At 37.0% G+C, this 17785-nt stretch overlaps 1 protein-coding gene across 1 annotated transcript in view; it reads left to right on the top strand.

Moving 5' to 3' along the window:
- The window catches only part of PRDM6 (PR/SET domain 6), a 96055-nt gene extending 78270 nt beyond the window's left edge, over positions 1 to 17785 (top strand). Inside the window, exons 7-8 of the mRNA XM_075931937.1 lie at positions 2536 to 2712; positions 12790 to 17785. Of these exons, the coding sequence (XP_075788052.1) occupies positions 2536 to 2712; positions 12790 to 12904 (292 nt within the window). The 3' untranslated portion in view covers positions 12905 to 17785. The remainder of the gene's footprint in view (positions 1 to 2535; positions 2713 to 12789) is intronic.

The following is a 17785-nucleotide window of genomic DNA, read 5'->3' as shown; positions in this document are numbered from 1 at the left end:
ATTATAACAGTACTCAAAAAGTCATACGTTTCTGCATATTGGGAATGGCTTCAAATTCAAATAAAGTAGATATTTACAAATTGTCAGATCGTTCATTTATGTGTGCATAAATTTGTCTTCTTTATAAAATAGGCTTTTCTTAACTTATGATGCATATATTTAGCTCTTAATTAATCCTTTTCTTGGTTAAACTGACTGGAAATATGCATCATTTATGCAGAAAACAGGGGTCAATTCATTTTGGGAAATAACATCTTTTGTAGCTTTTCCTGAAAAATGTGAGTGAAAGGTAACAAAATGAAAGACAAAGTTCATCACGTTATGTTTCATGCAGTGTAATGATATATGAATAATATAAAATGTAAATTGTCATAATGGACAAAAAATCTAGTTTGAACCAATGTGGAGGCTAATGCAAACATTTTATTTGGCTTCTTAGTGTTTGCTCATTACTGATTTACTATTTTTTACATACAAAAAATGTTAATTATTTAAATACAAAAAAGGTGTGATTTTCACAATGTGAAATGAATCATAATGATTGTTGTTAAAAAATAAAAGATTAATTGGTTTTATTTCATGGCTTATTGTTTATTGTGGGAGCTGTTAAAATAGATGACCAGAGGCTAATAAATGTTAATGGTCCTTTCACTTTTAGAAAATCAATTGTTCACGGATATAACATATCTTAATATTTTCTTTTTGCTTAAAATGTATAAGCTTTTAAAAAAGCCTGAATTTTCATGTCTGTTTGATAGATAATTTCCTTATCTGTTAACAATGCATTTAAAGAAGCAATAAAGCTGAAGAACATATTTCTCTTGTCTTCCAGCAGTGGTAATAGATATAAAGTGGTTATCAGTGTTTTATTTAAAATATATTGTTCCACGTGCACTTACATAATTTGTAAATGGAATAGGGGGAACAATGTTAGTATAATCATCCAGACCAGGTAACCTTTCCACAACTTGTGTGTGTGTGTGTGTGTGTGTGTGTGTGTGTGTGTGTGTGTGTGTGTGTGTGTATTTCAAACTTGTTTGAAAGCAGTTAGATAGATTTTCAAACGTAAATAATTAAAATTGTATAGTATTGAGTTATTGACCAATACCAGACTATTAATCAAGCAAAAAAATTCTACAATCAGTGCTCAATACTCTGAAGCACTATACAATAATAGTATCTGTGATCAGTGATGCAAGCAGCCACAATTAAGCAGCTCACTTGACAAATGAGAGGGTACACTTTATTTTGCACTTAATTGAATTGTTGTACATGCTTGGTCGCCACTGTCTCCTTCCCTTTAGTTTTGGTTCCTGGTCATTTGAACATATACATTTGTTAAAAAGAGAGCAATTAAGATTGTGTTGGCCATTGGCTCTAAAAATTCAGACAGCAAGAGTTGTGCCCTGAATTGCTGCTCTCTCTAAAAATCATTAATATCCCTCAAGATATTCTTAATTTTCTTAAAAAAAAATTGATAAATGGAACATGACCCCATCACTGATTTACTTTAAATGTCATAACTGATGAAAAACATTCTAAATATTGAAGTATTTTATGAAATCATTTTTATTTAAAGAGGGATTTGTGCAGGGAAGGAAATTAAATCTATTTTGCCAAAACAGAAATTGATTTCTCACAGCAGTTTTTGCCATTTAACAAGTTAGTAATGGTATTTGTACTCAAACTACTGTTCTGTCTCATCCTTCCGTCTCCAGATGCTTCTTTCTACTTGATTTTGTAATAATCTTGTTATAATTCTTTACTTGTGGCATCACAATCAGTGTCACTGCAATAAATTAAGATGTCACAAAAACAGAATTATGATTTCTTTTTGGGATCACAAAAAAAGAAAATCCATGCAAGGATGGAGAAACCAATTAATTAAATGGAAATGTCTTCAATAGTAGCAAGAATACATAAAGAGAATAGAAAATGCAAAAGCTTCTTGTTACTGTTTTCCAAATTTGTCGCATTGTAAAAGTTCCTCTTTAAAGAGCTGGGTTTTTTGGAGTGCAAGAGATTAGAAATAATTTATTTTCAAATGGCCATAGAAACCAATCTGGGCTTTACCAGTGCAAGTACAGGTAAAATGTTTAGCTAAAACTGCACTAATGCTAGAGAAGAATAGGACTTTTCTGAGTAAGCTAAGATAGGGCTCAAATCCCAAGTCAGAGGGAGTTATTGCATAGGGAATCCAGTATTGCACCCTTAGTTTGAGGAAACTAAAAAGTCAGACATACAATCTAATCCAATTCTGTGTATACCTGAAGGATACTTTATGGCTATATTGGAGGCTTTAGAGTGGCCTTGTAGTATCTCTGGTACATGGACTCTGACATCCAAATTTGCATAGTGGTTCACAGGCCAGTGAGGAGATTGAATGTCTCCTACTATGGATCCAAAGACTCACACCCAGACTCCTCTTTGCAAACTAAGAAATTAATTTTAAAAAGTTTGCTTGAGCCACCCAAGTTGTGTTCTACTCACTGATGCAGAAAGTAGTGATCATGTGGTATTTCTGTTTTTTTGCAGACCCTATCAGTGTGGCCACTGCTCTCAATCCTTCTCCCAACCTTCAGAATTAAGGAACCACGTAGTTACCCATTCCAGTGACAGACCTTTCAAGTGCGGCTATTGCGGTCGTGCCTTTGCTGGTGCTACAACACTCAACAATCATATCCGAACGCATACAGGGGAAAAACCCTTTAAGTAAGTAACTGAAGCTACCAATGTTGATCAACAACAAGCAGAGAGGGAAGGCATAGCAGCTGTCCGGCCACAACAGCCACTCTATGCCCACCCATGGGAGAGGTTCTTTTGAAAGCCAAGGGCAAGATTCCAGACAGACTCATTAGCAATGTGACTGAAATCAGAATCAAACCAAGCATGTATATAGATAATCTAGTGCATCTGTGGTTCAAAGCAAATGCCTGTTATCCAATTAGAACTTGATTGTTTTAATTTAAATAGAAGTTTAACAATTGTGTCTCACTTAGAGAACGTTAGTTGAAAATGTCTGTTGAACTGAAGAGGATGGGTCAAGGCTGTGCTATAACAGGCATAATATGGTTCATCACTGTTTTGTCAATGCACTGAAGAAGCTCATATATCTCTTACCTTGTAATTATTAATCACATACAGAGAAACATGTATTTTTAGATTTAGAATCATTGGACTGGGGAAAATGATACGTGTCTTCCATGACATGACTCTAGTAAACTCATGGAAAAATAATTTGCAAATCCAAGCCATCCAAGTGATCAGACAAAATCAGCTGTTGGTCAAGGCAGTTTTAAATTTTTAGTTAAAACTGTGCTGGAAACTTTGAGTATGTTTCAACAAAATCCTTGATACAAATATTTTGAATTCAAACATTCCTTGAGTGTTTGGAAACAAACCTTGTTTCACTTTTTTTGAATATCATGGTCTCTATAATGAGCCATCCCAAAATCTGAAATTCAAATACATCAAACTTGGTAGGGTTGGAAATCTAAATTTGAATTTTTGTGACTTGGGCCCATATTTACTTGCAAGTTCATTCTTAGGACAAGTGGTTATCGGTCAGAAGTGTCACTGCAGTTCTGCAGCTGTGGAGTTATACATGTAGTAATACCCGTAGTGCAGGTTTCAGTGTAGATGTTTGCAGTGAGACTGTTATTATCGACATTTCATGGACTTCTGCTTTATAAGGCATAAATTCAGAAAAAAGAGGGAATTTAACAAGATCCTCAGGCTTCTGCACTTTAGAGGTAGTACAGAAGTCACTTCTCTACCTCACCTAGTTATTCACTTCAAATAAAACAAAACAATCAGAGAAACCACAGAAAAGTTTTTTGTCACTGTTTGAGAGGCTGGTGCACAGCTGATGAAGGCAGGTTCTACTTCATTCCAATAAAGGACTCTGCTCTGACCAACTACTTACTTTTTACTAATGCACATTTTCTTTTGTGAGAGCCTTCTAGCTTGGCTGAATTGAGAAAGGTGGATTCATGTAATTTTCTGCCTGAAACCAATACCCCGGGGGGGGGGGGGGGGGGGGGACGACGACATTCTTTTCTGTAAAATACCTGGTCTTCTGTGGAAATAAGTAGTTGAAGGGAGAATGTGTCTTTCCCAGTTCACTATGTGCCCTCACTCAACATTATTTCCCCCTTCTATTTTATGCCTGTCTAATGTAAAAGAGCTACTGTCACTGAATCCCTCATAGCAAGATCCCATCAGAATTGCCCAGTCTCATATAGGGCCACAAGAGAAGTATGCATGTTTGTGCTGGGGAATGGGAGGACAGAACTAGAATTCTGGACACATAGTATACAGTAGATTTTGGAAACCAGGAATAGCAAGTAAATGTCAAGTCATGGAATCCTGTAGCCTTGACAATGACACCCATAGAGATAGTATTTTTGTGTGAACAGAGCCCATAGAAAGAAAGCCCAAAATATAGTGCTAGCATTCAGATTGATTTTTATCTAGTTGCTGTGTAAATAGATTTTAGTAATTAATTGAAGAGGTTTCCAGGTCAAAGTGGAAAATAGATTTCTTTTAATGTTAAGGTGTTACTTATGTGTAACCTTGTTGACTCCACTTAATTTTTTTTCTTAACATCCTGTTTTTGGCATGTTTCCAATAGAGCTGCTGTTTTGTCCCATTTAAAATCATTAATTTTCCCCCTTTGATCTGGTGATTTTTTTTACTTTTCGTAATGTTCTTTGTGACCCCAACAAAATCTCGTTCTTGAAAGAAGGTACTATGTAATTAACAAATATTCTGGGGTGTTGTTTTGGTTTTTTGTTTCTTTTGCGGCTCATGTTAAGATAGACATGTACTTGACAACATGGATCTGCCATTTCGTAAAGGTGGACTGCAGAACAGCTAAATAAATAAATGTTATGTGTACATGCACACGTGCACGCATCCTTTACTGCTTCCTTACAATGGATAAGGACAACATTGTATAAGTGTTTTTAGGTTTTTTCACAAGCTTAACGTAAGAAACTTCAGTTCTAATTGCTTTGGGGGAAGAGGGGATTTGCTGATGGTCTTTACAAGAGCTTTGGAAGACCCTGGATAGTGGTTTCATATGGAGCCAAACTGGAGCTCCAACTCTCCCTGTCTGCAGATGTCACAGGAAGGGATCCATATTCTTATGCACTGATCCTACAAGTTTCTCCACAAGGGCAGAGCCCCACACTCATGCGGGCCAGCATGCAAGAGGGTAGGCATTAAATTATTTAGAAATCAGTTTTCCCCTCCTCCACTGACGGGCAAGGCAGAGCTGCAAGTCATCTACCTCATACAGGCGTTATGGGGATAAATAAATGAAAAAGATTATCAAGCGTTTTGTGATCTACTGATTAAAAGGGCTAAGAGAACCTTCCAGCCAGGAACAGATTTACAAATGTGAGAATCTGAGACATTAGCTCTACAAAACCACATAGACTTCATTTTTTTTATAGGCATTGAGGATTCTGGCATTAAAAATTCAGATCTACAGGGTTTGTTAGGTTTTCCCCTTATACTTTGTTACAGTTTTCCCCTTATACTTTACAGTTAGGTTTTCCCCTTATACTTTGTTACAGTTCTATAGCTACTATATATTATAAAGTAACTATTTGTGTATGACAGTTGATAAAGGAAAGCCCCAATGATTTTACATAAAAATTGCATACATTACAAAATAATTAAAATTCAAGCATGAATATTAATTAAACAATACACATAAATACTTCAAGATTTTTATTATTGCTTTTGGGTATATCCATCATTCACATCCTCCCAAGTTGCTGTCAAATTTTATAACAGAAGAAGGAATTGAGGGATTGATACTAAAATAAAAACAAACAAAAAAAAAAGGAGGGGGCAGAAGAATCTTCAAAAATACTCTAAACACTGGAGCCATTTTAAAATATCACGGAGCAGTAAATGGTTCAAAGACAATTTTTTCAGGTTTTGCTTTGCAAAGTACTTTTAAAAATGTATGGTTATAAAGGGGATTTAAATGTATGCTGACTTAACAAGTGCAAAACTAAAGAGTCTGTGGGTATAAACTCACCATACCCTTAAAAAACAAGCAATCATGGCAGTGTAAACAGAATCTAACATGTTCCAGCTAAATAGGCTTTGGAAATATTCTTGCAATTAACAAAAGAGATAACTGAAGTGTGTTCAGAAAGTTGCTGGTGTCCCAGATTTTTATTTAACTTTTAGGACCAAGTTACAAAACATTTTTGATTCAAAATTGAACTAAACCGTTTAAAAATATCATGTGTGTGATTTTAAAAATAACGTGCCATTTCTCTGCTGAAATAGGCACACAAGTAACATGCATGCTAATTGCTCATATAAAGGACCAATTAACATTTAACTGGCCATTTATGCAATATTGACCTACTGTGCTCAGGATAGGTGCACACAGAGTAGACACACAACTTAAAGCACTTTTTCTGCATGTGGAAAAACACAAATAATTGTAAACAAAATTTTGAAGGGATTTTAATGTGTTATTAAAGAGGTAGTCTGTGAGTGGTTCAGAGTGGGAGAAGGTTCATTTGCTGCAAGGTCTAAGTGTGTTTGTGTGTGGAGATGGAAAGAGCAATTTCTATTTCAATTTCCCTATTGAGTAAAAAAAAAAAAATAAGTGAGGTTATGTGTAATCAAAGCCCTCTCTATGTTGTCTGGACATCAGGTCCAGTTGGAAGGGACGTTTTTTCATATCATCACAAGCTATGATTTAGCCTCCTCATTGCAATGTTTTATATATTTTCATCTCAGTAAAGTCTCCACAATGGCTCTTAATTTGGAACAAAATTCTCAATCAAATCAAAAGGTAGGAAAAAAACAAAAAATGATTTTCCAAGTCAGTATTTTATGTTCATATTCCCACAGTCTCTTCCAATTCAGTCATTAGCTAAAGCTAAATTAAAGGAACATGATGATGCATCTGTGACAAACAGTAACTGTGACTAGCAGGGTACTGTGCAGCAAACTAGGAGAACAGTGGCCAAACAGTATTTCCTGAAAAAACACCATAATTTCAGTGCTGTTTGAGACCCTTAAAAAAACTACCCAACTACTGAGCAAGGTGAAAGTATGTACACTTCCCCATTTCTTTCTTTCTTCCTCCTTAATCAAAGTAGTAAAAGAGAGAGATGTGCTGTGGAGAAAGCAAAAGTTTCATACTTATGCCATCATATGGCATTGATTATAGAATACCAACTGTCTAATTTTATTCAAAACAATGATCCCTCCAAGTTACGAAAAAAATGGGGATCCAGTTTTCAGTAATGGCTTCCAACTTGGGGGCACAGTTTTCAATCACCCTAAGTCAGTCCCCTGGATAGGAATATGTCTATACTTGCTCCCTAATTCAGACTAGGGATGCAAATAGAGCATACCAAAATTGCTAATGAAGCATGGGATTTAAACATCCTGTGCTTAATTAGCATATTTGCGGCTGGCTGCCATTTTGGATTCGGGATATTGCGAAATCAGTTGCCCCGTGTAGACGCGTTATTCCGAGAGAAAACCCTTCTCTCGGAATAACTGTTATTTCTCGTGCAATGAGGATTAACAGTTATTCCGAGAGAAGGATTTTCTCTCGGAATAACGCATCTACAAGGGGCAATTTATTTCGCAATACCCAGAATCCAAAATGGCGGCCAGCCGCAAATATGCTAATTAAGCACGGGATATTTAAAACCCCGCTTCTTAGCAATTTTGGTATGCTCCATTTGCATCCCTAGTCCGAACTAGGGTGCAAGTGTAGACATACCTATAGGGCCTAAGGACCATTTAAGTCCCATAAAGGTTCTCAAAGAGCTTATGTGGAACTTTATAACACAGCTGTTTTGTTGGCCTTCTGGTCAGGGGTAAATGAAATGCATTTTATAAATAATTATTAGTAGTTGTACAGGATATCTATTGCTACTGCATCCGCTTTTATAGCAGGAAACTAATTATAGGTTGAACTTCTCTAGTCTGGCACTCTGGGGACCTGAATGGTGCCGAACCAGAGAATTTGCCAGGCCATTGGAAGTCAGTGTTGTCTAGCAGCATTACCAACACTTGCACTGCTTACTGTGCTCTTAAAAGACATTTAGGGTTAAATTAGAACTAAATAACAGCACAGAACAGTGAGAGCCAGGTCTGGTGGCTGTAAACAAACTTTATGGAACTGCGGGAAACTTGGCCACACTCATGATAAGTGGACATCCGGCTAACTAAAATCATGCTGCACCACGGATGTTGCCACAGTAGTGTGTGCCAGACTAGAGAGGTTCAACTTGTACTCATAGTTACAGCCACAATTATGTAATAAATCTGTTCGTATCTGGATATTTACTTACAGCTTGAGCCTCCAGCCAGGAGTGCCATTTCAGATCTGTGCATGTCGTGATGGGGGAGAGTGAGAGCATGAGGTGGCAAACTGAGGGCAGTGGATTCTGCAGTGTTAAGACTCATCTAGACTACGCCGAAGTGCCAAAAGAGGATATTTGCATATCTCCCTCTGATCTTACTTTCAAAAGTGGAAATAAAATGAGGTTTACGCGTCTTTACGGAAAAGGGGAGGAGGGTTTCGCTGAAAAAGCCGTGTCCAAACTACTTTAACTTTTGAAAGTTCCGCTTTCGAAAGTGAGATCGGAAGAAGATATGCAAATTCCCACGGAATTTGCATATCCTCTTTTGGCACTTTGGCATAGTCTAGATGATCCCTTACTGAGCATGCTCCTGGCAAACAGAAGTTAAGGACACCATCCCAACCCATTCTATCAAGGAGCCAATGATGGATCTATCCTCCTTGAACTTATTTTGTTCTTATTGGAACCCTGTTATAGTGTGGTCCTTTCCACCATCGCCTGGCAAAGAGTTCTATAAGTTGACCATAAAAAAAAAATTGTTTTGTTTATTTTAAATTTGCTGCCTAAAAATTTCATTGGGTGAGCTTCCTGTGTTATGTTACTGAAGGAATAAATAATATTTCCTTATTCTATTTTTTTACACCATTCATGATTTTCTAGACCTCTAACATATCCCCTCACCCTTTAGTCATTTCTTTTCCAAGCTGAAAAGTCCTAGCCTTGTTAATTTCTCCTTATATGGAAGCTTACCCCTAATCATTTCTGTTGCCCTTTCTCTACCCTTTTCCAAATCTAATATATCTTTTTACAGATCTTCATGCAGTATTCAAGATGTGGGCATACCATGATTTTATATAGAGGCAATATGATATTTTGTCTTATTACCTATTCCTTTCCTAATGATTCCCAATATTCTGTTGGCTTTTAAGACTGCCACTGTACATTGAGCAGATGTTTTCAGGGAACTATCCACAAATGATTCCAAAATCTCTTTCTTGAATGGTAACAGCTATTTTAGACCCCATCATTTTTGTATGTATAGTTGGGATGATTTTATTCCATGTGCATTACTTTCCATTTATCAGCACTGAATTCCACCTTGTGTTGCTCAGACACCCAGTTTTGTGAGATCCCTTTGGTAACTCTTTGCAGTCAGCTTTGGACTTAACAATTTTGAGTAATTTTGTATCATCTGCAAAATTGCCACCTCACTCTTTAAACTTCTCATAAATGTTCTCAAAAAAAAGGATAACAGCAGTGGTTCAAATGCAGATCTCTCTCTCCCCCCCCCCCCCCCCATCTTTTAAGTGGAGTACCCAGCAATGTTTTCATGATGATCTAATGATCCTTCAACTATTTGAATGACAAGCCTTTTGCTATCTTAATCACCCTGCCTCCCTCTGTCTTTAAACAAACTCCCTGCCCCAAAAGCAAAACTGGGGGCAGCACAAACTCTGTTGCAGTTAGGAGCTGCCTCTAGAGCTAAGGCATGTGCTTTAAGAAGACCTTAAGTATGAAATCCAGGGGTTCAGATTTTAGCGGGGTGGTACTGATCCCTACCTCCTGGTAAATGGCACCCTTGCCTCCAGTATGCTGAGTTATCTAGCCTCAAACCAGCAAAGCACTTGAATACATTTCAGTCTGTTTCAGCAAAAATAATGAGTCCTGTGGCATCAGGCCCACCAATGAGGAAAAGAGGGAAGTTGCCCTGGGGCCCAGTGATTTAAAGGAGCCCAGGGCTCTCAGCTACTGCTGCAGCAGCAGTGGCAGCAGACAGAGCTCCAGGTTCTTTAAATTACATAAGAACGGCCATACTAGGTTAGACCAAAGGTCCATCTAGCCCAGTATCCTGTCTGCTGACAGTGGCCAGCACCAGGCGCCCCAGAGAGGGTGGACCGAAGACAATGATCAAGCAATTTGTCTTCTGCCGTCCCTCTCCAGCCTCTGACAACAGAGGCCAGGGACACCACTTCTATCGCCTGGCTAATAGCCTTTTATGGACCTAACCTCCAGAAAGTTATCTAGCTTCTCTTTAAACTCTGCTATAATCCTAGCCTTCACAGACTCCTCTAGCAAGGAGTTCCACAGGTTGACTACACGCTGTGTGAAAAAGAACTTTCTTTTATTAGTTTTAAACCTGCTACCCATTAATTTCATTTGGTGTCCTCTTGACACCAAATAGTAGAATTGCCACCAGAGTGCTGCGCTGTGTGCTCTAGATGGTTCTCTAAGGGCTGGCTTCCCCTGGTCCCGCCCCTACAACTGAGGCCCCACCTCTTCTGGAAGTGCACAGCTGGCTTCTCCACACACCTTGCCCTGGGGCCCGTGGAGGCTCTCAGCTCCCCTGTGTGGCACCTTAAAGATTAACAAATGTATGCGGGCATAAGCTTTTGTGGGCTAAAATCCATTTCATCAGATGCATGCACCAAAAGTGAGTGCACTTCCTTCATGATTTTTATATATAAGAATATAATTTGCAAGTTTGTCAAGCAATGAAAGATAGTATATTTTGACATACTAATCCAGTAACTAATCAGTTTTCTAATAAACAATCAGCAATACACTAATGTGTCATCAGCATTTCAGAAGCTCTGGAGAGAGGATGATCTGCACATAGACGTTAATGAATACACCAAAAATCATTAGACAATCAATACTTCTGAGTTATTTTCATTGAGCTGATAGGTCTGATACATTAACGCTGACATTTTACATTTGTCAAGATCACAGTGCAGTTTTTAACAGTAGAACAGGCTGCTAAAAATATTCCCAGAAAGACAATCAAAGAAACACAATGTATGACTGTTGATGTTGTAGGCTGGTACAGTAGCTCAGATGAATGAATGAGTAATATCTGTGTCCTGGATTTCTAAACAATTTTTTTTCTAAAAATTACTTGCACATAGAACATACCATAATTATGCATGTGTGTACCTTCTTACTCATTTTGTAAGTGGCAAATCCTGTGATAAATCATCTTCAGTAATTTATATTGGTTCTTTCCAGACTACTGTACTGCTTTCAGGAGTCTGATTTGTCTTGTCTACCTCCAAGTTTCACCTCACTTAAAAATTGCTCACTTACAAATTCAGACATAAAAATACAAAAGTGTCATAGCGCACTATTACTGAAAATGGATTATGTTCTCATTTTTACCATATAATTATAAAATAAATGAACTGGAATATAACTATTGTGTGCACATTTCAGCATATAGTATTTAAAGCAGTATAAACGTGTAATTCCCTGAATGAAATTTTACTTTGCTAGTGCTTTCTATGTTGGGTGTTGTAAAACTAGGCAAATTGCTAGATAAGTTTATGTACCCAATGAAGACCTCTGCTTAGCCCCAGGGGTATGTGTACCTCTGGTTGAGAACCACTGATTTATGTTACTGAGGAGAGAAAGATGGATACAAGGTAACAGATCATTGTTTTCCTCACTTTTTGAAGAAGGGGAATTAATTCATTATAGTAATGAAGATAAAACGTCACACAACTCCATTACACTAACGGTGGCTTTCTGAGTGAGAGCCTTACAATCAAAAATCTGATGTATTCTTAGCTCACTGTGCAATCTTATCTCGCATTCAGAATGCTCATTAAGAGGACACAATCTGTGAAGAAGTTGATATTAGATACAGAGTGGATTCTCTTTTAGTAGAGGGCCAGATGATTTATTCTGAACGAGAAATCTGAACCTTTTCCTTTCATATCTTAATTCTCTCACTATTTTGCCAAAGAGGGAGAGAGGCTAGGGAAAAGACTTAAAAGATAAAGAAACACATTCTTCTGATTTTAGGAGTTCTTCCTCTCCCCCCTCCCCCCCTCCACCACCACTGTAGCAAATGCTGTGGATGTTTTCAGACAATTGATTAACAAGTACTAACCCTACCAGACTGTTTAAAGTAAAGCCAACTATATAGTAAAAGATAAATACGGCATTTTTCTCTTGTTATTACACTAAGCAATTACTGCCCTACAGCTTCTCTTCTTCCAATAGGTGAATTTCTGATTTTTAAATTAGCAGAAGGTGAAATTCTATTTGTCATCAATTTCTCCTCAGGGGCTACAGAGCAGAAAACTGCAGCCAAGCTGCTGCTTTGATGGCTCACTCCTAAAAATCTCTTTTTGTTCTTTATCTATTTGAACTGACAGTGATCAGAGCTACAGCAGGACAGGCCTCTCTGGAGAAATCACCTTCCCCCTGTCTATTGACAGATTCCTCTGTTCTGAATCAGACAGGCCTTGTCCGATCATAGGCATCAAGGCCTTGGAAGTAGCCACCAATTAAACCTCTTGAGCCGGTAAAATCTGAAGCCACTTTTGAGTGTCTGTTCTGATTAGGCAGAATGCGACAAAGCCCATCACTCCCCACCTCCCCTGAAGAGCAGCTCCCCGGTCTCAATTTTCTCTCTTGCCTTCACCAGGTGCGAGAGGTGTGAGAGGAGCTTCACACAAGCCACCCAGCTGAGTCGACACCAGAGGATGCCCAATGAGTGCAAGCCAATAACAGAGAGCACAGAATCAATTGAAGTGGATTAACTGATTGACTGGTTGGAATTAAACTGCAAGGAAAGTCATGATTAAATGTCACGGACACTTAAGCAAAACCAAAGATTTCCTCTGAACAACTTTCAATCAGTCCCAGAAAACCAAAAGCAGTAATAAAATAAGTAAGATGTTAAGAGATATTGATCCTGGCATGGAAGTAAGACCAGGAAGGAGATTATTTATTTATGACTAGGGATGAGACTTATTTCAATGGACAAATAACCTGGGATGGCTAACATTTCAAGTCCCACCATGTATTGCTTTATTTCTAAAAGCCTTTATAATTGTTATTTAATACCAAAGCAAGGAATCTCACGGGTTCTTCTGCCTATAGTTATGACTGCGAATGCACATGGACTTTATTGTTGCACCTTTTTTTGGAGCATGACTCAAAGGACCCAGAAATAGTCCTTATATTTGGTGGGGTGGGTGGGTTTTGACATGGCTATAACAGAAATTCTTGTGTCTGAATGGTGCAATGGAAAGTGATCTAGAACCATATCTGAATCAGTGCCCCATTTCTCAGACCAAAGGTCATTTTATTTTCATGGTTCCAGACCTTACATTTTTTGCATACTTTTCCATGTACAGTTAGACAGTTTTGTCCTGTCACAAAAGTTCCAGGAAAAAACAAACCAGAAATATTTTGCATATCTATAGATATACAGTTGTGTAAGACTACCACTACGGAAAATAATGTGACACTAGAGCTTTGAAACACAATATCACTGTTTAGAAGGAGAAAGTGTTTTCACTCAAACTCTAATGTTAATAAACTCTCTGTTTGAAAGTCGTACAGTGAGAAGCAAACCAAAAGATATTAGGTTTTATTTGAATGCACAGATATTTGTACCTTATCAGCTCAGGTTCGTTTGAAAGCAATCCCAGGTCACTTGAAACTTTCAATTCAACCAGTTTCAAAATTGTAACAAAACCTGAATTCAGGTGTCCTGCATGTATTCAAGTGTCACTGCAGTTACTTTAGAGAGCTCTACCTAATTTTCATTTAAGCCAAGAGCTTAATTCCCATTAATGCTGAAGAAAAGATGTCATCATAAAGATATATATAGGCAATAATATCAAGTACTGAATGTATATGAACATGGAAAAGGCTAAACTCCTTTAGGCTATGTACTTTCTGAACTGCCACTGCTAATGCGATGTGCTTTTATTGGCAGTTGCACACATTAGGTGAAATCTCGCCCCATTGGAGGCAATGAAAATTTTGCCGTCAATTCAGTAAGTCCAGGCTTTTATCATTAATCCTTAAAGCACTTGGGATTAAAACTATATCCCTTTTGAACCCAGTTCATATTTTTTTAAAGTAAATGCTTGTGTGATTAAGTCCTTTGTGGATGGGGGGGTATTTGTTGCATCTTATTCACCTTCAAAGAAAGGGCCAGTCTCCTGAGCTGGTAGGCACTGGTGCAACCGTCATATCGTCTCCTCAAATATTAGGCAGCGCATCTTCATCAGTTTAAGGGCTTCTATTCAAAAAACAGATTGAGCAAAACATTGCCTTTTTAAATCAAATACCACCAAGCAGGACTTCTCACCTTTCTTTCCACACGGCTCTGTTGATGTTTCTATGTGTTATTCTAAGACGGTAAAAAAGATGAGCGCAGAGTAACTTCCTACCATTATTTATAAATACAAAGGGTGAATCCTGGTCTCACTGATGTCAATGTCAATATACCTGCTAAGTCCATGATTTTACAGTACACAAGCTTTCTTTAGCAGCTAGCTGCACATTGGAATACCACTAGGAAAATGGTACTTCAGTGCTTGTACACATAGGAATGCAGGATTCCAGTGCTGAAGGAAGGAGAATTTAGGAAAAAAAGGAGGTGGTATTGGCAAATGACGGGCAATAAGTTGATAGAAACACAGCCCACTCCTAGGTCTGACCTATCTTTTGGTGCTAACATTTTGTTTTTGTTAAAACTCTTGCAATTATGATTGTATTTTAAGAGATGACTGGTCATTTGTAGCCATGTGTTCTTCCTGTCTTATTGCTGGCAATAGTATACACACCATAAAAGTTCACAGACAAGATACTGTGTACTGTGTGTGTGTTAGCTTTTATATTATTTTTTACCATTTCAGCCATATTGGTGCGGCCTTGCAGTAAGGGTTGTCTAAAATATTCACAGCGTCATTTGAAAACCTCAACAATTCTTTAGATGTGTTCAATTTAACAAAAAAGTCTAAATTTTCTGGGCAAATTTTCACTAAAAATAGTCCTTTTTGAAGGGTCAACCTTGACATGTTTTAATTTCAGAATTTTAATAAAAGCTCAATTTTCACATTTAATTTTAAATGTTCTCCATTTCATTGTGAACACTGCAATTTTAAGAAAATGATTGAGAGGAGAGCTGGGGGTACAGGGAAGAGAGATGTCATGAATGCAAAATTGCAATTTTGTTGTGTGAAATTTTATGAAGAAAAATAGATTCATTCTGTTTGTCTGGTCCTATTTCCCAAGTTGTTTGTAGGTACTCAATTATAAAATCAGAAAGTAGCAGAAATTTAGTAAAAAGGCATGTTCCACATGAGTTTTCCAGTCCTGTTTCTATACCAAAGATATTTGGATAAACGTGAGTAAAATTCCAACTTTATGGATGCTTATTCGGATTTATCCTTTACCTTTTTTGCAGTTCTAATATAGTATTCATTTGATTTTTCTATGGGATAAAAGCAAAGTAACACAGATAAGTAGGTATCAAATATTACAATTTAGAGGTCAGAAATTAGGCATTTCAGAAATTAGGTTTTATTCAAATGAGTGATTGGCTTAAGCAGCAAAGTACAGAACCAAATCTGTATTATCTTAACATTTGGGAGTGTTTGGATTGGGCCCATCATCTCTATGTAAGAGAGATGGAGATCAGGATAATTTCTAAACCTTTTAGCTCAGCTCTGTGATACCACGATGTGCACACATTACTCTAGCTTAGTAAATCATATGATACAATCCCAATATAATGCAACAGTCCTATTAAATCTTCAGAGTAAAATTCTCCTGGCTTTTGTAAATTATGAATGCAGAGATTAGTAGTTTTTTCATCAAAGTTAGGTAAGAAATGAGATCTGCTAAATTGACAGGCAAATGGGAGCTATGTGTTGTATCAGCAAACTATGTCTTTGTGTTATCGAAGTATTCACTCATTTTTCTACAATTTGAAATAAGTTCTAGTTCAGACCACTCAGTACCACATAGGATCAGGACATGCTTTGCAGTAGTTATAAGGGCCTGTGCAGAAAAGCACTTAAACAGCTTAAAGATGTGCATAACTCCATTGCTATAAAGTGATGGCCTTAACCATGAGTTTAAAATTGTGCTAAAGTGCTTTTCCTGAATATGGCCCAAAAGATTTGAAGACTAACTTCTTTCATTTAGGCATTTGCTGGGATTTGTTTTTAAACATACCAGTGAAAAGCATATTTTTGCAGGAATAATTTTGTAATTCCAAAGGACATTTTTTAAAATTTGCTTACTGTATTCACTATGTTGTGGCTGATTTGCAAGCACATTTTTAATTGTTGCATTGTCGCTTTACTAAAGACACTTTCATAATATAATTGGCAGCATACAAATGCAATTCAGTGCAAAAAAATTTGATTTCATGTGTTTTCAGAGTGAATGTTTTGCTCTCTGTGCAAATAGAGTGTATTCTATTACAATATAGTAAATGTAAAATCACCCTTGAGAGTATTGACAAGCAAAACGCATCCTGAATTGAACGAAATACAATCTAGTTGCTTTCTACTCTTACTGAATCTTGAGTGAGTTTCTTTTCGGGTATTGATGGAGTAATTACGCTTTTGGGTCCATTAAGAATATATTCTTACATGCTCGAATGCAGTGAATTAAAACAGTTAGTAAGGTATGATTACCTCAAACAATAGTAATTCTGTGCCTATCATTTCTGGATTTCTGAAATTGTTGAGATTTCCAATTTGAAGTTTGATAAATATGGACAAGTACTCTTTGAATACTGCCGAATCCAAAATCTTTTATGATTCATTTAAAATTGTATGTATTTCTAATGTTCACATACACAGAGTGAAGTCTCTCTCTCTCTCTCTCTCTCACATCTACACACACACACACACACACACACACACACACACACACACACACACCTCTCAGAAAATCTTCAGGCACTCTTAAGAAATCGCAGTTGACAAATAACATGAACTTTTTAGATATCAAAATGCATAATTTCCTTTTCGGAGGGAAAAAACAGAGCTTTGAACCATGTAACAATTACAGCACATTAGATACTGAAACCTAAAAGGCTCTGATGTTTGGTATACTTCTCTCTTATTTTAAATTGTTATATATCCATTGTATGGTGCCATTAGGATGTATGGTGTGCCAAACAGATGTGGTTTCTAAACAATAACTATTTGAAAATAAAAAAGCAGTGAGTCCTCACTACTTTTACAAGTTATTTATTGCTATGACTTACTTTAAATTTATCATTAGTGCTCTTTTTTGTTGCATCCAAATACCGTGTGTATGTTGCCATAAAATAAAACATTTTGAGATTGTGCTGTCTTTTTCCTCTGATTTGTCTCATTTTTTAAAAGTTAGACATCATCAATCCAATCTACAAAAGGGCAAATAGTCATGCAGTAAGTGTACAGTATGCTGGAAGGGTTCTCTGTTGTAATAAGAATAATAATGACACTGTACTTAGAATGGTAAACAGCTTGCTTGCATTTTTTAAACTTCATAAAATTGCGTCTTTTTTTTTTTTTTTTTTTACTGCAAAGGACCAATTAAGTCATGCATGTAGCTGTATTCTTGTGATATAAACTGTAAAGATTACCATTGTGTTTAAATGAAAAAGGCACACATTTAAA

Source organism: Pelodiscus sinensis, chromosome 6 (assembly GCF_049634645.1).
Source record: "Pelodiscus sinensis isolate JC-2024 chromosome 6, ASM4963464v1, whole genome shotgun sequence".
NCBI lineage: Eukaryota > Metazoa > Chordata > Testudines > Trionychidae > Pelodiscus > Pelodiscus sinensis.
Note: the sequence above shows the minus strand (reverse complement) of the source record. Positions and strands in the feature narration are given on the sequence as shown.